General features: G+C 41.0%; 3 protein-coding genes across 11 annotated transcripts in view; 1 reads left to right on the top strand and 2 right to left on the bottom strand.

The window, feature by feature from the left end:
• Positions 1 to 8,008, bottom strand: part of LOC135495159 (phospholipid scramblase 1-like) — a 31,738-nt gene extending 23,730 nt beyond the window's left edge. For all 8 annotated transcript variants that reach the window (XM_064783615.1, XM_064783607.1, XM_064783613.1 and 5 more), the window contains exons 1-3: positions 7,922 to 8,008; positions 7,336 to 7,383; positions 4,575 to 4,691 (exon numbers count right to left, since the gene is read on the bottom strand). In XM_064783615.1, the coding sequence (XP_064639685.1) occupies positions 4,575 to 4,691; positions 7,336 to 7,360 (142 nt within the window). In that variant the 5' untranslated portion in view covers positions 7,361 to 7,383; positions 7,922 to 8,008. The remainder of the gene's footprint in view (positions 1 to 4,574; positions 4,692 to 7,335; positions 7,384 to 7,921) is intronic.
• A 1,607-nt stretch (positions 8,009 to 9,615) lies between these two features.
• LOC135494570 (leucine-rich repeat-containing protein 63-like) lies at positions 9,616 to 16,312 on the bottom strand. Of its 2 annotated transcripts, none has more exons than XM_064782663.1 (9): positions 16,230 to 16,312; positions 14,790 to 15,543; positions 14,035 to 14,260; positions 13,458 to 13,567; positions 12,552 to 12,718; positions 12,171 to 12,322; positions 11,300 to 11,528; positions 10,939 to 11,033; positions 9,616 to 10,785 (listed from the first exon to the last, which is right to left on the bottom strand). In XM_064782663.1, the coding sequence occupies exons 1-9, from the start codon at positions 16,260 to 16,262 to the stop codon at positions 10,581 to 10,583; spliced, it is 1,971 nt and encodes a 656-aa protein (XP_064638733.1). In that variant the 5' UTR covers positions 16,263 to 16,312; the 3' UTR covers positions 9,616 to 10,580. The 2 variants fall into 2 exon arrangements, with proteins under 2 accessions (XP_064638733.1, XP_064638734.1); XM_064782664.1 differs by having other exon boundaries at positions 16,163 to 16,251.
• Positions 16,313 to 17,636: 1,324 nt separating this feature from the next.
• LOC135494945 (mannose-P-dolichol utilization defect 1 protein-like) lies at positions 17,637 to 23,391 on the top strand. The gene is made up of 5 exons (XM_064783315.1): positions 17,637 to 17,990; positions 18,305 to 18,370; positions 18,613 to 18,745; positions 19,581 to 19,785; positions 20,243 to 23,391. The coding sequence occupies exons 1-5, from the start codon at positions 17,891 to 17,893 to the stop codon at positions 20,468 to 20,470; spliced, it is 732 nt and encodes a 243-aa protein (XP_064639385.1). The 5' UTR covers positions 17,637 to 17,890; the 3' UTR covers positions 20,471 to 23,391.
• The last annotated feature ends 364 nt before the right edge of the window (positions 23,392 to 23,755 follow it).

Below are 23,755 nucleotides of genomic sequence, written 5' to 3'. Positions count from 1 at the left end.
TTCTAGTAGTAACTACTACTTACTACTTTCGACTTTTCACATTCAGTGTTATATCTCTAGTTACTACCCTACTAGTTAGTTACCTACTCCACTCTTTTCATAGTAGGTAGAGGTAGGCAGGCGAAATAATTTATTTTTTTACAAATAAGTATTTTTACTGGTCAGAATGAAAGAATAACTCTAAATTCTTCAATAAAATATTTCGCCTGCCTACCTCTACCTATGAAAATAGTGGGGTAGGTAACTAGCTAGTAGGGTAGTAAAGAGCGATGCTAGACTGAATGAGAAACATCGAAAGTAGTATTATTGCTACAGTCCATTCGACAAGACTTAAGAGTCTTGGAAAGTAAAGTCAGAAACTTTCAACTTTGTAAAATTTACTGGGGACGAATTATCCTCGGGGACAAACTTTCCAGGGACGAATTATCCTCGGGGACAAATTTTCTGGGGACGAACTATCCTCGGGGACGAATTATCCTCGGGGACGAATTTTCCGGGGACGAATTTTCCTTGGGGACGAATTATCCGGGGACGAATTTGCGGGGACGAATTTTCCTGGGACGAATTATCCGGGGACGAATTTTCCTGTAACCGAACCTGGCATATTCAAATGGCAGGTCTAGACTGGGGAATCTCTATATATCTCCCATTTTATCAGATCTGTCAGACATCAGTTACTAAATGGTCACAAAGAACAAGTGTTGAAAGCAGCTAGCTATCTCACCAAACCAAAAGTTGTGAAAATGTGACCCGCTCTACCAAAACTAGGCGCTTGTCGCATCTGAACTTGACAGGTTGGTACGGACTTGTTGTTCATTTCCCTATTGTAGACCTTTTGTGAAATGTGACCAAATCAGTTTGTAATAGATTTCACAAAAGGTCTACAATAGGGAAATGAACAACAAGTCCGTATCAACCTGTCAAGTTCAGATACGACAAGCGCCTAGTTTTTGGAGAGCGAGTCACAAATGTTATTCTCTTTCAGGCCTTTTTGTGGAGGATCAATGCCACTTCATGAGCAAGAGCAAGGGGAGGCCGATTATGTAATAATCTGTGTCAAGGTGATCTCCACCATTCCTTATGTGACCCACCACGACAAAATGAGTCGCATATCGCTCCAAGCTTGACAGGTTGAGATGGACTGGTTGTTCATTTCACTGTTGTCTGACTTTTGTGAAATCTGAGAACATCAATTTCTTCTATCATTTCCTGGTGTTATTTTAGGCTCATCATCTGTGCGACATGCGACTCATTTTGTCGTGGTGGGTCACAAATTATCAATTTTTTAAGACTTGTGGATTAGGCATGTCAGATGGGACTCATATCCCAGCCAATACTCCACCGACTAAACTCACAATTTGATACAAAAGAACCCCTATATCAAGGACCCGCTCGGGACTGACAAAGGCTGTCAGTATATGAAATTGGCACACTCAGTGCTATTAGTCTGCTGCTCTCATTAACTTTTTTTATGGGCGCTGTCAGACGAAGTGCGATTCATCACATCAAACGTAGGGACACACCCAGGATGCTTCTCTTCATGAATAGAAATTAAAAGCAGATATAATGATTTCCGTACAGCGAATGTACACACCCTGAACAACTGATTCCCCAGCTTGCCGAGAATCAGACAGGCTGTCCAACTTGTCAGGCTTGCCTGTCCTGGGACAGGAGTAGAGAGATTCAGTACTGGAATCTGTTTTGTTGGAGTTCTTTCAACAAAATACATGTAGTGTTGATTCATCATCGGGTCATAAGGTTCTTCAATGACACATATTTTAAAATATTGAGAAAAGCACTCATCGTTTCATGACCAGTGGATAGCGATCAAATTGCGAACTTATCGATTGAAAGACACAGAGAGACATTATATCATCCACACCAATTAAACATTCCGCACATGTTGTCGAGGAAATTGGTGCTCATAATGGCTTCTCCAATCAAGCACTTCACAACAATAGCATGTGCTGAACAGATCAGGTTCAATTCCAGGCCTGTTTCTGAATTTGACTGCCGTGCTCTCGACGATTTCTGCCCAAAATCGGCCGGGTTTTCAAGGGAAGAAGTGGCTCAAAACAACAAGGTGTCTATGCCACTCTATTTTGTAAAGCGACAAAGCTGATGTGTCACAGAGTTACGACTGCAGAACCAATAGTCCTATTGAATTGCAATGATCACCACACAATCATAATAACAAGTATCATGGTAATTGGCCTTATTATCAATTACTTCTGATTGACAATTCATCGGATACGCCAATTGAAAAGTGCTTTGTTTCATAACTAATCTTTTAAGACGGAAAAATATAAGCCAATTCTTATTTTTGCGCATAAATCGAAGAATCTGCGGCAACAATTAAGTCAAGCTGTATGCGGAAATAATCATTTGATGGTTAGAAATTTACTATGATGACGATGAGTATCACATGTGATCTCATCTGATAAACTAATTTATACGCATTGCAATTTATATGATACCACTACTGAGGCAAAAGCTGTTGCAGACAATTGCAGACAGTATCCAGACAAAGTATGGGACCATAAATCTTACCCAGCTTCATTAATCATGTCGTCTGCAAGTGATGATCATTCATACCAGCCAGAGATCCAACTGATTATCAAACCCACAATTAAATATGGCATTAATGGGCCTTGCAATTCAGACTCTATTCACAGAGCACCTGGCAGCCATTTTTTTCACAAACTTTGTAAAGCTTATCAATACTACGATAAAAAATAATCATGATCATGATTTACCACTAGGCTACAACAAAAAGCTGTTACAGACAACTGTAGACTAATTACAGGGACTGTGAACTTCTAACAAGACAGATCACAGATGCAGGTCAACCACAGCCACGCCTGATGAAGCCCAGAGGGGCAGAAACGAGCGTAGGTGGAGCAACGGAACACCCCAACAATAGGGACCAGTGGAACTTCTTGTAAACTACAGTTACGGTATTAGACTTTAACTTCTACCATTACAACATACACCCATGTCCAGGACACTGCACAACATCAAGCTGACCTCTAGACGCACAGGACAATCTAATGGAAAATACGCAAGTTTGACATCTAGGGCTTGCGCTAGACTTTCTTGATCAGGAGTCAGACCAAAGTTTTGGCAAGATCTTGGGAGTCCTGCCACAGGTTTTAAAGTTCATACTTTGAAAATTTAGGGTCCTGGGCCAAGTTTCATGCCAAGACACTTTTCGGGGGTTGTCTCGAGCCTTGCATCCAGTTCCCTTTTTAAGCGTATTGACCATTCTACCCAAGTCCATCAATCATGTCGACTGCTACTGATCTGGCCATTCATACCCAGATAAATGCCGATTTTTTGGCATTGTGTGACGATGAGATCCGGATGGAAATCTGTCAGATGCACATTCATAAATCTTTGGCAAACAATGTAGTGAAAGCTGTCGTTTTTTGGCGTTGTGCATCAGAAGTCTCCCCCTACACCACTGATATAATGGGATGACCCAGAGACCTACTGATCATCAAAACTAGTAAAACCCATCAATAGTACCTTCCTATTTCCATGTTGTACAGCTGGTTAATGTGCTAAATATAGAACTTCATGGCCATGATAGGTAAACAGGTCTTTATTTCTATTTAAAGCACCCCATAAATAACCTAACAAAGGCATATCATACTGTAGTACTGAACGTCTGAAGTGTGCTAGCTACTGTACATTTTATGTCCTTGTGGTCATTAGCATCAGCAATAGTCGTCACATAACTCGCTTCAACTCTCGCTACTATAATGAGGACGATGACTGTGAAAAATACCCTGTCGAAGGCGCAGTGTGTTGGGTATTCTTTCAAGGTCTGTTCAAACAATGAACAACGCCAACAGCTGCATCAGATGATGTCACATCATCAGTTGTAATGATTTAACGCAAGACCTCTCGCCGCAGTTTGGTATCCTGAATATTCTCTTGCTGTTGTGGTACTGAACCCAGAAGCTGGCATACAAGGCTTATGATGAGTTTCATCTCACTGGTGTTTTCCTGGTAGAAACAAGCCTACTCATGATGCCGAAAACGGAACAAGACAGACAGTGCCCCCTGGCGGATTCGTTGGACCAATACATCACTGGAATCAAGTAATCGACAGCTCGAAGTTGAACCCAACACCTTCTCAATGATGCAGCAGGCACTCTTGCACTGCACCAATGCAGAGGCAGTTAGTGGCAAAAACAACAGCCAAAGATAATATGGATGATTTCATTATTGCCCAAAATGAGGCTGGTTGAGCTAAAAATACCTCGATGAGCTTAATCACATAAGTTGCCAATTTGATATATCATTTCCATTTGAGATACGTCCAAAGTCTAGTATAAGTCTAAGTATAGGCAGCAGCTAGATAGGCAAGATAAAGTTACACAAAGTCGCCAATAGGGGTCTCTCCCATATCACAGAACGTCAAAACTATTCATACTTGCACGAGGAATATCTAGTGCTGAATCATAAATGACAAGTGCCGTTGCCATTACTGAGCACATTATTGACCCCAAGATGGCCGATTTTACCCCGGTGCTCCGATAGACCCCTCTTAAGCAGCAGCATCTTACCTTCCAGTAACTCTACCTGCTGGTGGACGAGGAGTTGATCGATCTGTGCGAGATACTCGAGGCCGGGTGGACAGTTGGCTGGAGCTTGTGGCGGCTGCATCCACTGGGTGCCCTGACCTGAAAATCAGACAAATAGAAATTATATGAGACCAACCTCAGAATCGACAACACGTAAGGTAAGGTAGTACAATTATGGCCCTGGTACAATCATAGCCCCTGTGTACAATGATGCGTACTGCCAGCTGGTTTCTACACAGCAGTCTGATCACTTCCTCAAGAAGTGAGATGGGGACTACCATATCTTATGACAGCATACTAGGTTTCCTTCAGTATATTCCCTAGACAAAAGCTTTTTAGAGACATTATCCCAGTTGGCGCCTAGTTCAACTTCTTTTTGCTGGCCACACAAAAGACAGACATGTCAATGCCTTGTTTAGGTAGGATAATTGTGTGTAACTCATGGTGCAACCCTTGTTTTAGAAACTGGGTACCGTTTAGTCAAATGTGGGCATGCAGGAATGGTTATTGTTAGGTTTAATACACAGCAGGGCTGCTTCATCTTCGTCTGCAACACACAACTCAAGGAAGACTTCTCTTCTGGTGTCACGTCACGTTTATTGTAGAACTGGCAGAACTTCTGCTGTGTTGCTCTGGTGAGGGTTCTGACTCAGGCAGTCGGCAATGTTATGTAATGGCAGCTGGTGGATAGGTGTATTCCTGTTTCGCCTATTCCTGTTCCGCCTATTCCTGTTTCGCCTATTCCTGTTTCGCCTAATTCCTGTTTTGCCTAATTCCTGTTTCGCCTATTCCTGTTTTGCCTAATTCCTGTTTAGCCTATTCCTGTTTCGCCTATTCAAATGTATTGCTAACCTCCCCACAGACGTAGGAATATGAACCGCCCCTTACTGACCGACCAAACCCGAGGAGAGACACATATGTACGCATTGACGAACGCATGTTACGCCTCAAAAAACAATACGTCAATGGAGAGAGGGACATAATGAGTTACGTTGATGCCATCAGTTACCTTGTCTGACATAATATCATGATATGTATTTTCCACCTTGTTTGACTTTATATGTGCTGTACCTACATGTATATTATGACATGGGTTTTACAGCTGATTTTGATCAAATAATTATGAGAATGTACAATATTATGTATTTTTATCAAAAACTCATGAATTCAGTTTTCATAAAATAAACGACTGCTTTACTCTACTTAATCTATTAGTTTTTACTGTGTGTCAGTATGGTCCTATGGTCCTATGGTCAAATAAGTCCCGGACTGTCCCCGCTTTCAAGGTGACTCTTTCAAAACGGTCATGGCATGGTTTGTTAACAAAGTTGATGGCATTTGATTCGTCAAATTGTCATCACATCGTTAACATCATCCAATTGTCCCCTCACATTTTCCCCATAAAATGGACATGCATCCCTAAGGTTCCCCGTGGGAGAGTCGATTTATTGTAGGGGTACTGGAAAGTAGGCCAAACAGGAATAGGCCAAACAGGAAATAGGCCAAACAGGAAATAGGCCAAACAGGAAATAGGCGAAAAAGGAATAGGCGGAACAGGAATAGGCGGAACAGGAATAGGCGAATCAGGAATAGGCGAAACAGGAATTTTGTAGGCGAAACAGGAATAGGCGAAACAGGAATAGGCGAAACAGGCATAAACCGGTGGATATTGGCAACTGGATTCCCCATCAGATTGTTTTCAGGAAAATCCCAGTGTGCACTCTGTTCTATCAACAGGCCTGTGAAGTCCTGTCAACCAGAGTTGGAATACTGTAACTGATGCAACCTCCATGATTACCAATACCCCAATTATAGCCTGCTGAATTATTTAGTTATATAATTGTAATAGAATGTGAACTTATGTTAACCTTTTGTATAAGGTTGCAGAGATTATGACATGAAAGAGTAAATGAAAATTTAAATTGTGTGAGGAATCTTGTTTGTCTATCTTTTATTGAGGAATGGTGTGCAGTATTAAACTGGGTGCGTCTCTGCACTGACATCGGTTATTTATATTACCATGCATTCATGTGTCAAGTGAAACCGAAAATGTCAACGTCAAATTGTGCATCCGACAACATGTTTGTTAGACCAAATAACAGTTAGGGTGTATTATTTATGATAATCCTACCAGCTGTCGAATAGCCAGCACTGTTGGGATTTAATTTTGTAAATTCACCTGCAATTTGATGTCATAACTGTAAAATAATACTACACAAATAAAAAGATCAACAGTGCCTGGGAATACACCAATATGGATGAAAAAATGGACAGTAGAACCTCTTTATTAAGGACACCCTCGGGACTGACAAGTGCTGTCCTTAATAGAGAGGTGTCCTGATTAGAGTGGTCAAATTGATTGGAAACGGTCAAATTGATTGGAAACGACCAAATTGTGACCCAAACTAGTATCCTTAATAGAGAGGGTGTCCTTAATAGAGAGGTGTCCGCTAAGGGAAGTTCCACAGTATGACTCTTGGTATGTATCACGAGTAAGAGATTTAGTCCCCGATTTTAATAACACGTTAAATTCCTGCACTTACATCATAGGGCTTTTCGAATAAGACGAATCAGCCCCAAAACAAATCAAATGCGCACACTCAGGCCTATGCCGACTTCGGATAATGCCTAGAGACACAGCGATCCTTTGTTAAAGTTGAAACGCATGACTGGTCAGCGCCAAAACAAACTTCTTCGAATTCGTTTGTTGTACATGTAGGCCAACATGCACATGTTTACTCACCGGGTTGTTGCATCTGGACTGCCATCTTCAAGGTTCAATACACAAAATCTGGAGAAAAAAGATTTGAGACAAAGATCAGGGTGTTTTTCTCCTGATTTGCAGTTGAGCGCAAAGCAGTGTTTTCTTTGAAGGAGAATCAGATATGCGCTAGAGGTAACGTCATTGTCAGTTCCTTGCAAACCATAGCATCGTCATATACGGGACCGAAGTTCGGTAGTGTCCTATATTACCACAAGCCTCTCCATCCAGGGGGCGTTGCTAACCCCCCCCCCCCCCCACCCCCCACAGACAAAATACGTAGCTTCGCCCCTGCTCTATCTGTGCAATAGCTCTACCTAAATAGTGCTATGCTGTACTACTGTGCTACACTTTCTATACACTGCTATAGCACGATTGAGTGCTAGACTACACCCTGTACACATGTGTATACAATGTACACTGGTAGTACTCGATAGTGTTAGCATTAGGAAAGGGACACTCCCTCCCTCCCTGTTCTGTTGTTTTAGGCCCTTAAAATCACCTAATCGTATTGCAATCTACGCAGTATGTTGAAAGAATATGAGAAAATAATTATTGTATCACATACCGGCTCGGAAATTGATAAACAAGGCTGGTATCCAAGCGAAGCAATTTCAATCAAAATTCTCAACGCCTAATCACCGGCTCTTCCAACTTGTGCACATACCCCCTCAGAGGACGACAACGAAGTGGCGCTAGGAAATAATTTAGCCAGTTTTATTCATTTTCTGAGGTTGTCATGAATACAAATATATAAATATATTTATACCCAAAACAAATAATACATCAATTTCACTCTTTATCTGGATGTTTTTGATATATATCAAACACCTATAACTTGGAGTGGGTATTTCAAATTGAAGAGCAATAATATGATGAATTAGTTTCATTATTTGCCACTAGATGTCACACTTCATTGGTAAGACTGAGACAAAGTCACAACCACAGACGTCTTGTCTCCTGACTGTCTTTCTGATTTGAATTCTCTGCGAACAGAGGCTAGGAGAGGGATACTCAACCCACCATAACCAAGGACAGAACCAGAGTGAGCGCACTTACATAATTCATAAACCAAGAACAGAGACAATGGCACAATCACCCATCCCTGCTGATATCTTTGACATCATAGAGTTTATATGCATATAAGATAAGATAAGATAATTTATTAACCCCCATGATTGGGCAAAATAATGGAATTACATGTACATAAAAAACGTTAGATAAAATAACCATATGCCTAATTGGAGGTGCACAGAGAGAGCAGTCACATCTTGGCTAGAATGAAATTTGGACATCCGAGCTCACCAATAAATGAAAGGACAACACACTTATCATGGCAATAAGAAGAATATTGAATGAAGAACAGTGCAAAGATCTAGAGACACTTTGTCCATACTCAGCAGCTCCAGGTGCTACCTCCCATTGAACACTGTGACAATGAGCCAGGATTATATATGCTCCGGATAACGCAGTGGACTGGCCTCATCCTGTCTCGAGAGGAAGGACGATCAGGATGACAAAATGGACTGCATAGGAGTCTAGGATTACAGTGGAACCTCTCTATTAAGGACACTAGTTTTGGACTCAAATTGGTTGTTTCCATTCAAATTGACCCCTCTAATCAGGAAACCTCTATATTCAGGACAGCAGTTGTCAGTCCTGAGGGTTTCCTTAATAGAGAGGTTCTACTGTATATTGGTTAGGCTCATACTGAAATTCTTCTCATCTGTCTACACTTTCTCAATTCAATATCACCATGCATGTGTCAAGGACACCAGAAAATAGGTACAAAGATACATTTGTAGATTGTTATAAAGCAAAAAGTTCCACCGTACCAACCTTTGCTCGGATAGGGCATACATGTCACAGCTCTTAGGACATATCTTATTCTGGTCCTAACATGTCCATTCATTGCTATGAGGAAACATTCTGTTGGAGGACAAAAATATCTCGACCCATTTGCAACTAGAGTGGAACCTCCCTTGGATTAGAAGACGTGCGTCCTCTCCAATAACGACACCCTCTGTAATAAGTACACTCGTTTTGGTCCAAAACCTGTCATTTCCATTCAAACTGACCTCTGTAATCAGGACACTTCTCTATTAAGGACAGCAGAGGTCAGTCCCAAGGGTGTCATGAATTACTGTCAATCTGCATAATGATGAATTCAACACTATCATATATAAATATATCACAATCATTTTTATTGAAGATGATATGTACAAATTGTTCAAAAGAGAATAATACAGAACGATACACACAGTCATGAAATTCGGAAATGTACACCATGATTTTCTTTGCTTGTTCTTGTATCTGCCACATTGATACGCCTACTCGATAATTTTATGGTCGCATCATCAGATGAGACATGGTTTTTCTCAAAGGTCACTTTGGAAGAGTCATTTTCTGTCTCTGCTAGATCTTTCTCCATTTTCGCCGTGGTAAGATCAGATGAGTCAAAGAAATCTGAGGCCATGTGCAACTTCAGCAGAATCTGTTAACAATAAAAAGAATTCCACAACTCGAATCGTTTTGGTTGTAGTCCATTTGCATTAAAAACCACTCCATTTAAAGTTTATTTAGTTTTATCAGATATCCATTACTCCAATGTCAGAGACACTCATGAAAGTCACCACCAAAGTATACAATGTTAACATTATATTCTAAAATATGGCACAATTCAGGCTAATCTGATGAGTGTCAGCATAAAATTGGTCGTTAAAACAACAGTCCAACTGTATTACAAGACTTTTATCACAGACAGGATTATCACACTGTAAATCAGCCAGGTGCTGTCATGACTTTCTACATGGAACCACCAATAACATACTAATACTCCATTCAAAATATCTTGAAAGTCGATGCGGGCACCTGACAGAGTACAGTATTAACACAATTACTGAGTATTTAGAGGACAAGCCATATGGTTGAACGGCCTTGACAATAGCAAAACCTGTTACAAATTAAAATCAAACTTTTGTCCCAAATTTGATCTATGCACCCAAATTGCCTATCTCTTTCTGGACAGATGGTATCTTAGGATAGATGGTAGATTTGTATACCACAACTCTACAAGGATACACCTCAATGGATAGCAACTGCTGTGGAGTCTCCCTTGCAAGACTTTTAAAGGTGTAGGACCGAGGACACCCTAGCCCCAGATGAGGACAATGGTTACGTCTTGTTAAAGTATTTAAGCACAATAGGGTAACCAATCCTATAGTCACTCATTGCGATGGTCCACCATCATCGTCCCCGTAGATAATATCCATGATAGTGTCTGTACTGCTTGAAAATACCTTGGCGCAATATGGCGAACAAGATCGGAACAGAAACGGAAGGTTCTTCACACCGAAGATCTTGTTGCAGGGACGGATTAATCGGATTCCTGGACCGTATCTTGGCCCACTACAGCAGTCACACGTTGAATAACTGAAATTAAAGGACAACCTTTTTAATTTTAGGGATCAAACTTGTGAGACAAATAATTTGGGAAGTGCCAAATAATTTGATATTCTGAGTGATTTTACAACATACATGTTAAGAACTGAACATAGATGTCTTTTTCTCCACTGTACGGCTTACCTATTTAATATTTTCATATCACCCTCTGGTATATTCTTATAGAGTCTGAAGAGGCCAGCATTGGAGAAGGCAAGGGCTGATAAGTCTAGGAGACGCTGTAAAATAAGACAGAAATATTTTCAAAGATTAATGATCGAACACATCTCAGTCCTTGGAGGTATTATTCCTCAGAGAGTATTCTACCTCTAAGGCAGGATGCGCGTTTTTGCGTGCAACAACGGTTAGGTGCCAATTGGGTTTATTAGCCTTGTAACTCCGTCTTTGGCCAGCGAATGAGACTCAAAAATGCAACACTTGCCGAGATCGTCCAAAATCGTAACTTTTGATTCTTTGGAGGAAATTTTTCTCTTCAGAAGCTCACCTGTGGATTATTCTTCGTGTTCTCCTCCCAGAACAACGGGTGCATGAAATTGTTCGCCACCCTCAAATACCGGAGTTTCAGTTTGAGGGCACCACATGGCATTGCCGGCAGCTGGTTCCCTTCCAGATTCAGCTCCCTCAACTTCAGAGCGTTCCTGATCTCATTGGGTATAAACACCAATCTGTTGTAGGACAAATCCAAGTGTCGCAGTTCCGGTAAACTAAATAGACTGAAAGAAAATGCCAGTGACTTTTATGCCAATTTAAGGGAGACTACATTACAGGGTAGGAGCCTGGGGGGGGGGTCACTCCCAAAGAAGGGATAAGCCCAATCGTGTCCATTATAAGGATTTCTTTTGAGTGGTTACTGTGGTATACTGAAAGAGGCACCGACAGGGAACCGATTCTTAATCAATAAACCTTTCATCAGGGTGAGAATTGTATTTTTGGATAAGGCTTCTGTCGGCTAAAATTGGGACACGGAGGTGCATGCTCAGACTGGTTGAGTGACTCCCCTAATAGGAGCCAGGTGGTCAATTGAATTACACAGCAGCCAGCAGGAGATTCTCAAATCTCTCACATCGAAACTATTCATGCATGAATAAGGAATGAATATTATTCCCTGAATCAAACCTGACTCAGACCCCGATTTATGAATATTAATTAGTCGACTTTAACTTTTAAGACCACAAATTAGACCTAATGTATACAACAGCCTAAGAAGATTTCTCGAGCAATCAAGGTAATCAGGATTATATCAAGACTAAACGCAGCAGAAAGGACGTCGGAGATGAAAACCGTTTTGCTGAACCTTCTCTCCCGCAGATTTGGCGTAACGTGAGTTGACTGGACGTTTCAAGTGTTTGACCTACCTGATTGGCACAGATGAAATGAGACAAAACGACAGCGTGAGAGTCCGGAGATTTTTCAGTAAAACAATCTGCATTGGAATATCTCGGATTGGGTTGTCACGTAACTTCAACACCTCCAACTGTTGCATGTCAAACAGTTCAGATGGCACACACTGAAATTACGATGAGTTGCACAAGTTTATAATAACGTGACGTAATAATAGAGGGTTACCCGGATATCAGAAGAATTTGTGCAATGTGGGACAGAGACATGAGGTAAATTTTTTCTGAGATGTGACATCATTTTGGCCGTCATGACTCACATACTTTAGATATTGCATAGCAACAATTTACAAGAGCTTTCCCTCAAAACATTTTATGCGTCTGCTGCCAGAAACTCACCCTTAAATCATTGAAGGAAAGATTCAGATATGTGACAGTTTTCGCTACTGGACTGATATCTGGGAGGAAGGTTATAAAATGTGCCTTGAGACTGAGTGCCGTCCCGCCACTCATTAGCGCGTCCAATATCGCCAGCTCGGATGGCGAGATGTCTTTGTCATCGCCAACTGGAAGGTAAGAATAATGGAAATGTACTGTTGTTAAAAACACATCCAAAAGCCTCCGTACATAACTGTTAGAGGTTGTGTAAAAAATCTAATGTCAACCTCTCACAACAGGGTAGCACACATGTGAAAACTTGTCACCTCTGCTATAGTTCCAATAAATCTATAGTATTAAAGGAGAGGCAAGATTTTCCTGTCAGTGATTGTCTATGACATCATCGTAACAGCTGATCACGATCGGCTATGACGTAAATGACGTCACAACATCACTTCGTAACTGCCTCTAAGACGTCAAGTCCTAACAAAGCCTATGAGCATTGATGGGGGCGGTAGAGCTTCAACGACCAGCCACACCCTCGCCATCTGTTCAGCCAGTGGTCTCGGTGAAATTTTTGTTGTTTACCCAGAAGTACTCTCGCCAAATTAACATCGAACATTGCAAACATCGGGCTAATCATTGGGTCCAGTTGCTCGAAACCAGTTTTGTCCCTAACGCTGGCATTGACTTAACTTAGCGTTATCTCCTTTAGTTAAGCCCCTTGACTTAACTTAGCATTATCTCCTTCAGTTAAGCCCTTTGACTTAACTTAGCGTTATCTCTTTAGTTAAGCCCTTCGACTTAACATCTTGTTAAGTTAATGCCAGCGTTAGTGACAAAACTTGAGCCAAATGCAAACCACACATCAACGGGTAATTTGCTAGTGATTTTGATAATTTAACACGATATAAACTTGATACTTACCAAAAGGTGAGTTACTCCTTGGACCACCTTGGAAGAACCGTGCTGTCGCTGCATTGAACAGATTGTCCCTACTTTGGCTCTTACGCAAGACATCGCTTTGGCTCTCACTCCTACAACAGAAAAATTACATGCAGTCACAATATATCGCTATAAAATGACTCGTGTCAGAATATCGGAGAGCTGCGATTGCCTAACTGTTATTCCCTTCACCAAACCAGCGAAAGCTCCATTCGGCTGGGACATTGTTGTGGTCTGTTTTATCTAGTGCCTCAGCCAGGGCTCTAAAAGACCCTGCACAGGCGGACAGTAGCAAGTACTAAAGGTCTGGTACTTCACTTCTATAGACCAATAGGCCAACTGCACTACCCCAATCACAAATTTCTAAAAATTGTTCATCAAATTATAGAGTTAATAATGGGTGATATGAATAAAGACTAGGAAATGCTTTTATCTAAATCTCCATGTACATTTACACTAGGCCTTCCTGTACAAAACCGGAGTAAAAGCATTTGCTAGTCTTTATTCATATGTAATCATCAGTATGCTGTCAACACAATATTCTATTTTTTGCACTCACCCGCTGAATCGGACCACCCTTCCCTCTTTTCCTTCTTCAAATATTACAATTTCCGTATGAGGTCCTTCACCAGGTTTATACGGTGATTTGTACTTCGGTAGCGGCTTAATGACGGCCCTCACATCTGTATTCAATGCTTCTTTAAGCTGCTCTTTGACCAGAGATGCCATCTCTATCAGTAGCTGTTGGTTGGGTACCCGGGGATGGACTGCGGGGATGTCCTCCACTTGAAAATAGAAGGTGTTTCACACAAATAAACTTAATTCTTTTAGTGCGATTTTAGGAGGGTGTTTTGAATATTGACGAGTTGGTTTTCTTCCTATAGTATCCTAGCTGTTAGCTACACAACGAGCGAGAGATTACAAGGTCGCAGCCCAACACACACGTACTGAAAGGAGACCGTCATTTCCATGTTATGACGAGATTGTATATTACATCATAACGACATCTGTTGCGACAAAGTGCGTAATTTTTTAAGGTGCCTGACCGTCGGCGTCTCCTTGATGTCTTTCTTGGATTTACTTGGTATGACGTCATTTTTGCCAACATGGCCGACGTCTGTTTTTGGCGCCAAGATGTTTTTCCCTTGAACGGCTGATTAAAATGCCTGATGTAATATGGCAATCATTCTGCACAAAAATTTAGTCAGTTTTAAATTATATCGCTGGTGTCTAACAGGTAAACTGTATTTTGAATGATTTTAAATGCTTTCTATTGACTCTTTAACCCTTGATGGGTCGAGATGTGATACTTACATTGTTCATTAAAGTTTACACTCGTAACATGTTTCGACTTTGGCAAATGCTTCTTCGCTAATAACTTGGTGAGTTTCTTATAATTGTGCCGAGAGAGGACAACCTTCTGAAGTTGTTTTAGCGGAAGACTTTGAACTTGCGACACGTGCAGAAGAAACTCGTTGAGAGTGAAAAGTGGTGTAGGAAAGTATTTCAAGTCGTCTTCGTCCCATAGAAGATCGTAATGAAGATCGGGAGGCTGTCTATGCACACGCATTGGGAATCCCTCAGGCCCTCTTGGCTTGAAAGGTTTCACAAGATTTTCGCCCTCAACATATCCTGGTCCAGTAGCATCCTGCAGTGTATTTGACTGACTCGATCTTTCCCTGCTGTTACTATACACAGGATCGAGAATGTATTTTTGGTCATTTTTTTGGATGCGTCTTCTGGCGAGTGGCGACACTACGGGACTGAGTGTCAAGTCATTTTGCTTGAGTCTATTCGGGGATAGTCCGGGTCCGGATTGGTTCCTTCTGTTATACTCAGAAGGAGGTGGCGATGCCAAACTTGGGACAACGCTTGGCGTGAATTGTGAAAGACAGTCCCAGTCATCTGGAAGCTCAGCATTGTTGAGAACTTCCTTAGGGTTTAGAAACGGATGTGCTGACTGCTGACTTGTGGAGAAGGAATGCGTTGGTGCTCTTGGTTTTCGTAACAGTCGTCCTGCAGCTGCCCCTTTCTTGGTTTTCAGTCCTGGGAGGTCTTGCATGTTCACCTAACAAAATAATAACAGTATCGAATAAATTGACAAGAATAAAAATTCATTAATTGGACAGTCATGTGACAGTTCGCAAAGACGGCAAGTGACAATGTTTCGGTTTTTTCGAAGTGCAGCAGGGCAAGGGAAGGGGTTCAACTTCCAGGGCCATAACTTTTTGATCTGGGGGGGGGGGGGGGTGGGCGAACACAACTTTTGCCCAATCAAATCTGCATGAAAAACACATTTTTCAGCAATGTCAGGTGATACAGTTGCCCACCGCTGAATAAAACAGCCCTTCCTCTGGACGTGGGGTCCTCAGTCGTGTGGCAATCCGCATGAATCAGCATACACTCTGATACAGTACAGAGCCAGAGGACCCACCGCCAAGCATGCAGGCCATCGTTTTATGGTTTGAAAGCTGAAAGACTAAAGTCACCCTCCCCCCCAACATCATCATTGAACATGAGTCATGACACGTCACATGATTATTTCTGGACCTGGGGGTGGATCTGGTTTAGGAACTAGGAATAGGCCTACCAATTTTTTCAATATAATTTCACTTATTTCATTATTTGACTGAGGTTTGGGATGTCAGTCTTTGTCCAAATGGTGACGGGTAACAGAGGATACATGCCAGTCCTCAATTCAACCATTCATCCGAAGTTATGGCCCTGCGTAAGCTTTATTCAGTGTTTTCTCACCGGTTCTGGGCGAACCTGCACCCCGGAAGCCATTTTGACGCTGTTGCCATAACAATAGACAGATAGACGGGTGCGCAGCCTCTTTTGCGCTTCTCTGATTACAATAGCTACAGACCATTAAAACGATAAAGCGCCGCAGAGATTTAGGCCTTAACTTGAAAGAACCCAAGTCATTAACATGACTTAATAACCTAAATGTATGGTTTAAAACATTATTTTTATGATTGCAATGACCACAAACCTATTTAGTTTTGCAAAAGTATTGTTTTGCTGACCGATCCTTCTGGTGACAATCGCAAATATTTACTCCGCCGTGCATCTTTCTGCAGTGTTGGCAACGCGATTTCTTTTTTTCACACCAGGCGACGCCTTTTTGTTTCCCATATTTGGCACACGCTTCATAATTTATTCATACGAATGAGGTTATGGGAATCCCATTTCGTCACACGTGTCACAGGTCTCGTTAGGGAGTTTTTCCCAAATGCCATTAACAGGACGTAACATCTATTTTAAAATCCGTTTCCAAATTGATTGCATGAGAACAACCCATTTGTGTCGTATATCACTGGAAACGCCCGATTGCCCTGATTCTGCAGGATGTTAAATCAGGCATTTTATTTCTAAATTTTAAAAAAGACATGTCTTTGCCAAAACAACTGCTGTTGGAGTTTCTGAAACCTGGAGCTCTACTAACAAGAAACTACGCATTTTACTGTTGTTGCCGATGTATGTGCATGTACAGTGAACTTGGGATGTGCGTCGGCCCCGTGTTGAAGTGCCGTCCAGTGCCAGTTGGTGCGTTTTTCGCTGATTTGTACAAAATTCAGCATATCTCAAAAGTTCAATGGTTGACCCTCGATTTTTTTTGATTTTTGTGTAGCGTAAGCAACTGTCTTTCGCGGGAGAATGGTCACTGTAAGAATTATTTTGGAAGAAATGTATAATATTTGGGTTTTTTCCGTGATTGTCCGGACCAATTGGCAATATTGCCATTAGGGATGGTGAACAGAGCTAGGAGCAAATACGACGCTTATGATTTATTTAAAAAAATAAAATGCCCGATTTAACATCCTGCAGAATCAGGGGAATCGGGCGTTTCCAGTGATATACGACACAAATGGATTGTCCTCATGCAATCACAATATCAAGATTCGGTGACCGCTGCTTCTCATCATGTGGTCCCCGGTTGTGGAATGCCCTACCGGAGCACATCAGGGGGGCGGACGCGCTGCTTGCTTTTAAACGACTCCTAAAATCCTGGCTGTTCGAGGAAGCATTTCTTGGTGGGGAGGTAGCGCCTTGAGCAGGTTTACCTGGAGTTTGGCGCTCTATAAGACATTGTTGATTGATTGATTGAATCACTTTGGAAACGGATTTTAAAATAGATGTTACGTCCTGTTAATGGGGGAATTCATCATCGCGTACATTTGAGAAAAACTCACCAACCCAAAGCCTGCACCACACGGTGCAAATTTGCCTGCAACAAGTGACACGCGTGTAAACGGCATCAGGCAATGTTGCAGCATGTGTGGCCGGTTTTTGCTGCGAGACGGCCTGGCGTGGCATCATCTGTTATTACGCCACCGTGGCGTCACCTGTTATTACAAGAAGAACTCCGGCATACCTCAATGTGCAGATCGAGGATGTAACAAATCGCCAAAATGGCCGGCAACAGCACGAATTTTTTGGTTCCGTGGATTCAAATCCTACTTCCACAACCTTGTTACAATGAAGTTTTGGTGGAATTCAACTTCTTTCATGGTACCATATGTTTTAGAATTGTATTATTACCCTTTTGATGTTTCATGGCATGATGTGCCTCCAGAATACGAAATGAAACAATGTCTCTACCTAATTTCGGACACTTCACGTATGCATGTAGATGTACTATGTAGATGTAGATGTAGGCCTACAGCCAGTACAGGGGTTTTATAATTTCTATTTATCGGATGATAACTGATAGTGACCGAGTCACTCCCCCTCGCAAGTAAAGAGTACAGCGACTGAGTGAATAGTTATAATAGTTGGAAACCGGTGATTGAAATCACCTGCTTTATTTTGTTGTTTTTTTTCAGTTGCATGCCTGAAAATCTTCATAAGCAAATGTCTTGGCTTTGGGATCATTCTTGGATCAATTCTAGGTAAGTTGTCCAGTGAATGTGGTGTGCACTCCTTTTCCTAGCTAAGAAAACCTGAGTCCATGTCAGATTAGATTTTTACTTGACCACCAGACCATTAAAACTAACAGCTGTTCAGAACATATTGTTTTTCTATTGAAAAATTATCGACCTTCTTACCACCAGAGTGTACATGTACATGTCTGTCGATCATGTCATGTTTTGAAATGAAATTCTTTAAATGCAATCATTTGTCTCTTTCCCAGTAAAATTACCACAAATCATAAAGATTTTTGTGGCGAAGAGTGGACAAGGAATTAGCATGACAAGTGTTATTCTGGAGTTGGTGGCAATTTCAGGAAATGCTGCATACGGTTTTGCCCAAGGCTATCCATTCAGGTAATGTCAGTTCTCTTGTTGGCTCATCATCATTTGATGATCATTACCGGCATCTTAGCTGTAGTTGATTTTTGCCAGAGGTGTGCGAGTCCACTATAGGGTACTGTCCACAGTCTGTGTGGGATCATTTACTTGCCCTGGCATAGACACTTCGTAACAAGCGATCATGCTTTAAAGGGGCACTGTAGACAACAGCAGAGGGGCTAATTTGGCTATCTTCAAGTGACTGGTAAACACAGTAAGGGGCCTTGCCGTGGTCATGCAGACTCGGCACTAGATATATTCCTTGTACAATCGTGAATCATTTCGACGTACAGTGAGATATGAGAGACCCCTATTGGTGACTATGTGTGACTTTATCTTGCTTGCCGAGCTGCTGCCTGTGTTGTCCCTTTAAGTCTCATCAGAGTTACCCGTCAAATTTGTTGCTAACTACCAGGAATTTGAGTTCCTTGAAAGCCACACCGATTCATCAATAGATTTTGTTTTACGGACAATATCACAAGTCCAGTTGAGTCTGATAAAGGTTTAAGGAAAGTACCCAAACCTCTTTATGATGAGGTGCATGATAAATCATTTCAATAAGGACTCAAACTGGTATTGGCAGTAATGTACAGCAAGAATGAAATTAAAGTCAAATGAAGTAAAACCTCTCTATTAGAGGGACAAATTATTGGGACTGACAAATGCTGTCCTTACTAGAGAGGCGTCCTGATTAGAGAGGAAAATTTCAATGGAATGGATGGTTTAGTTACCAAATGCAGTGTCCTTGATAGAGAGGGCGTCCGCTAAGGGCGGTTCCTCAGTAATAATGTAAATATGTTATCTCTTGCAGTTCCTATGGTGAGGGTTTCTTCCTCATTATCCAGACGGCCACCATAGGGTTCCTCGTCCTTGTGTTTAGTGACCAGCTAGGCCTAAGTCTTGTCTTCTCGGCGGTGATATCGGCTGTCATGGCATTTCTGTTGTCCCCCGCTGTACCCGTCAAGATGCTGGCGCTCCTGCAAGCAGGCAATGTGCCTGTTATTGTCGTTAGTAAAGTAAGTTATAATGATAAAATGATAATGTCATGTATCATTTTTTATCATTAAAGTCGAGCCTTTCCATTGTCACCTAGCAGGGGTGTGTATCGATCCTGGTGCTAGTGTACACTAGAAACAATCCAAAAGCCTCAATGAGGGGAAAAGCCTTACATTTTGTTACATTTTCAAGTTCTGCAGATTTCTATTTTAAACCAGGAAGTCCAAAGAATTATATGTACAAGCAGTGTTTCCTCCAGAGAGAGATAAGGGACACCATATGAAAAAATAAAAAAAATCTGGCTGTGAAAAACTAATTGAAAATGAAATAACTGTTATGGTTTGTCAAAATGCTAAATTAAGAGTACGCGAAAAGTGAAATTTTACAAAACCACAAACTAAAATGGCCGCAAAGATTTTTGTGTTTAGTACCCTTTTGCACTACCTTCCCACTTAACGTATTTTCTCTTTCTTGCAGTTAATCCAGGCATTCCAGAACTTCCAGCAAGGCAGCACTGGTCAGCTCTCGGCCATAACTCTCATGCTCCTCTTCCTCGGTGCGTTTGCAAGAATCTTCACCTCGATCCAGGAGACGGGTGACACACTAATCATCCTCACCTATGTCGTGGCGACGACATGTAATGGTATCTTAGTTGCTCAACTGTTATACTACTGGGGAAAAACAGCCAAAACAAAAGCAGAGTAATTCATTATACAGGGTGATAGCTAAAGGGGTTATGTGGACAGAGAAACCTGAATCAATAAATATTTTAATGTCAATTTTATCAAATGCCAAACATTATTTGTGATATTGCCACACATTTTCCAAAGTTTTTACATCAAACTTGTCAAAAGTTAGGTTGCTACCACAATTCCTAAGAAAGGGATCCAAAAAATGTGACGTCAGTCATGACCTATTAATTGAGCTCAAATGATGTTATGTCGAGAATGACGTCACAATTTCAGTCTCCGTGGAGGTTGTCCAACATGTACAGCGAAATTTTTTGGTCATTTGACGTCACACGAATGTCAAGGTTCTTGTTCTTGGAACACATACAAAAACCCTTAAAAAGCATAAGTGGTGTTTTCATTATTGGCAATACCCAAAATTAATCAGGAAAAACCATGTCCAGATAACCCTTAAAAGTTTTACCATCAAATGAAAAAGTAAGAAATATTTGCAATAAAACTGTTACAGGATTTCTGCCAGCACTAGCCACAGTACAATTGGGGAAAATACTACGAAAATTACCATAAAACATTTAAAAATTGACCTCTGTGACTAAGTGAAAATTTATTGTCAGCCTTAACAGTGTTCATTATTGTCCATTTTACGCGCAGACAATCTTTTGCTTGATGCAGTTCTTTGACAAAAATAAAAAGGACACTGGAAGATGTTTAAAATAAACAAGTGGAAAATGTTGTCAATAAGGTCAGCGAAAAATGTTTGTCGCTGACATTCTCGCTCCAACTGGGCATCGAGGCTTATCAAGGCGCGAGATAGGGATCTCTCAAAGCGCTATGTAATCGAACTGGGCATATGTAATCGAACTGGGCATATATATCAAGCCACGAGATAGGGATTTCGTCAAGCGCTGTGCCAGTAATCGAATGCACTACCTGTCTGTTTACCACAGAGTGCCTCTTATTCTGAAGTTGAAGTCAACATCATTACAAGTACAGTAGAACCTCTCTATTAAGGACACCTTCTGGACTGACATATGGTGTCCTTAATAGAGAGGTGTCCTCATTAGAGAGGTCGAATTCAATGGAAACAACCAATTTGGGACCGAAACTACTGTCCTTAATAGAGAGGTTGTCCTTGATAGTGAGGTGTCCGCTAAGGGAGGTTCCACTGTATGTTCCTCTTCTGTACTGATATTTCATGAATATTGCATGGGCACATCTTTTTTGGCCTTATTTCTCACAAATGTAATTCTTGAATAGAAGGAAATGTGATGTTTGCAGTGAGATTAATGTTGTGCCTGCCAGTTTGGGTGTCCAGTCGAAACGTCCTCCAGTCAAATTGTCCCAAGTCAGCTGGGGTAAAAATGTCCTCGCTTTTATAATTTGAAAATGGTATTTTGTCTGGAGGACATTTGATTGGTTACCCAAGATAGATCTTAAAATGAGATTACTTATAAAACTGCTTGGTGCAGACTTATCTTTTTTGACTAATCAAACATATCATTATTCCATGAAAATGGTTTTAAAGTTGTCGAGTGTGATACTTTCCACAACCTGTACATGAATGATGCCAATCATTCATACGCATGATTAGTTCACAGGGTTGTTTGTTGTCTCCAGCGTACAAATATTTTAAACTCTGATACAATGTTTTAAAAATCTTGAAATCTCGATCTCGGAAATGATACTTGGTGAAGTCTAGTATTTATTTCCTTCAGGGTGTTCAAAAGATGCAATGTTAAGTTGATCATAAACGTTAAATGAGATTGAGATTACGTATTTTAATGAGCAGGGCATTTTTTTTCGCCACATCCTGTGCTAATGGTGCCAAAAATGAGCTATCAGTCAAACAGAAAGCGCGAACATCAATTTTAAAGATTATTTTTAACTTTGTTGGAATTGCAATATTTCATTTACCTGTTCTTCATCTGTGGTTTCTGGTTTCTTGTAAAGATTATTTTCAACAATGTTGGAATTGCGATAGTTCATTTACCTGTTCTTCATCTATGGTTTCTGGTTTCTTGTGAAGATTAATTTCAACTATGTTGGAATTGCAACATTTTATTTACCTGTTCTTCATCTGTGGTTATTTGTTTCTTGTTTCCGACTGTAAAAACTGTGTTATGGGTGTTAAATTATTCTTCTGTTTCATCTAGGTATATTTTTGTGTCACTTGCAATGGGTCACTCGTGATTTATCATCTGAATTGAGAGTAACTCGCCTAGAATAACTGTAAAGGCCCGTCCTCCTCGGTCAGGTATGGAATCTAGAACTGCCAATATTTCAAAAAGCTTGAAGTTTGATCCTTGACGTTTCTTCCAGGATGACTATTTTTGGCGAGTCCCTTATCATTTCAGGATGGGTTTCGAGTATTCTCAGTGATACTTCATCTATTTCTTTGGTGAAACAGGGTTGTTTATGGAGCTCTGACCGCTTGTGATGTGTGTGACTTTACGCTCATCAAAAGTACGGTATAGGCTCCCTATTAAGGACACCCTCGGGACTGACAAGTTGTGTCCTGATTAGAGAGGACAAATTGAATGGAAACAGCCAATTTTGGACCAAAACATGTATCCTTCATAGAGAGGGTGTCCTTGATAGAGAGGTGTCCACTAAGGGAGGTTCTACTCATCGTTATAGCTCCCTATTAAGGACACCCTTGGTACTGAGATATTCTGATGACGGAGTTCAACTTGAATGAAAATGACCAATTTTTAGAGAGGTTCTGCTTACAAAGGTGTCCTGTAAGAGACGGCTGTTTGTTGATGAAAAAAGCCACAGTTGTGAAAATAGTTATGTCTTGTAAAAAAAAATAATTCTTTGTTATGCACAGTGTTGAAAATAACATGCAAATGTAATTTGATTGTTATGTTAAAGTAATTATAATGAATGCCATATTGTACAATCTTGTCTGTAATCCATCTCTGAATGCTTGTATTTACATAATGAAATGGCCAGGGCCATTGTGCTCACCTCATGTGGAGGAAAGATGGATAAAGAGCATGGTCTTGTGTCATGTAGTGTTAGGTTTGATGTAGGTCCAAGCAATTACAATTTCCCCAAAATGGCCAATTTACAGTACATTCGACCTCTGTGACCTTGAAAAGTAGGTCAAATCAAAGAAGACCCGGGTGACACATTGAATGGTTGTTAGAATTAGATGTACCTATGATATAAAATTGGTGCCAATCGGGCAAGTCATTACTAGGAATAATGGCATTTTGAAGAATTTAGGATTTGGCCCCCTCCCTGGAGGCCAAACGGCAAATCAGATCGCACCAAACTTCGGTACCTGAGATCACCT

The sequence above is a fragment of the Lineus longissimus genome, chromosome 10 (genome assembly GCF_910592395.1).
Source record: "Lineus longissimus chromosome 10, tnLinLong1.2, whole genome shotgun sequence".
Taxonomy (NCBI): Eukaryota; Metazoa; Nemertea; class Pilidiophora; order Heteronemertea; family Lineidae; genus Lineus; species Lineus longissimus.
This window is presented reverse-complemented; position numbering and strand designations above follow the sequence as displayed.

Bases quoted from the DNA above. Each gene is read 5' to 3' on its own strand.
- LOC135494945 (XM_064783315.1), top strand. From the start codon at position 17,891: ATGGCCGGCAACAGCACGAATTTTTTGGTTCCGTGGATTCAAATCCTA. The intron at 17,991-18,304 runs GTACCATATGTT...GTTTTTTTTCAG, and splicing joins GGAATTCAACTTCTTTCATG to TTGCATGCCTGAAAATCTTC. The intron at 18,371-18,612 runs GTAAGTTGTCCA...TCTCTTTCCCAG, and splicing joins CATTCTTGGATCAATTCTAG to TAAAATTACCACAAATCATA.
- LOC135494570 (XM_064782663.1), bottom strand. From the start codon at position 16,262: ATGGCTTCCGGGGTGCAGGTTCGCCCAGAACCG. The intron at 11,529-12,170 runs GTAGGTCAAACA...ATTTTCTTTCAG, and splicing joins ATTTCATCTGTGCCAATCAG to TCTATTTAGTTTACCGGAAC. The intron at 10,786-10,938 runs GTAAGCCGTACA...CTTTAATTTCAG, and splicing joins GATATGAAAATATTAAATAG to TTATTCAACGTGTGACTGCT.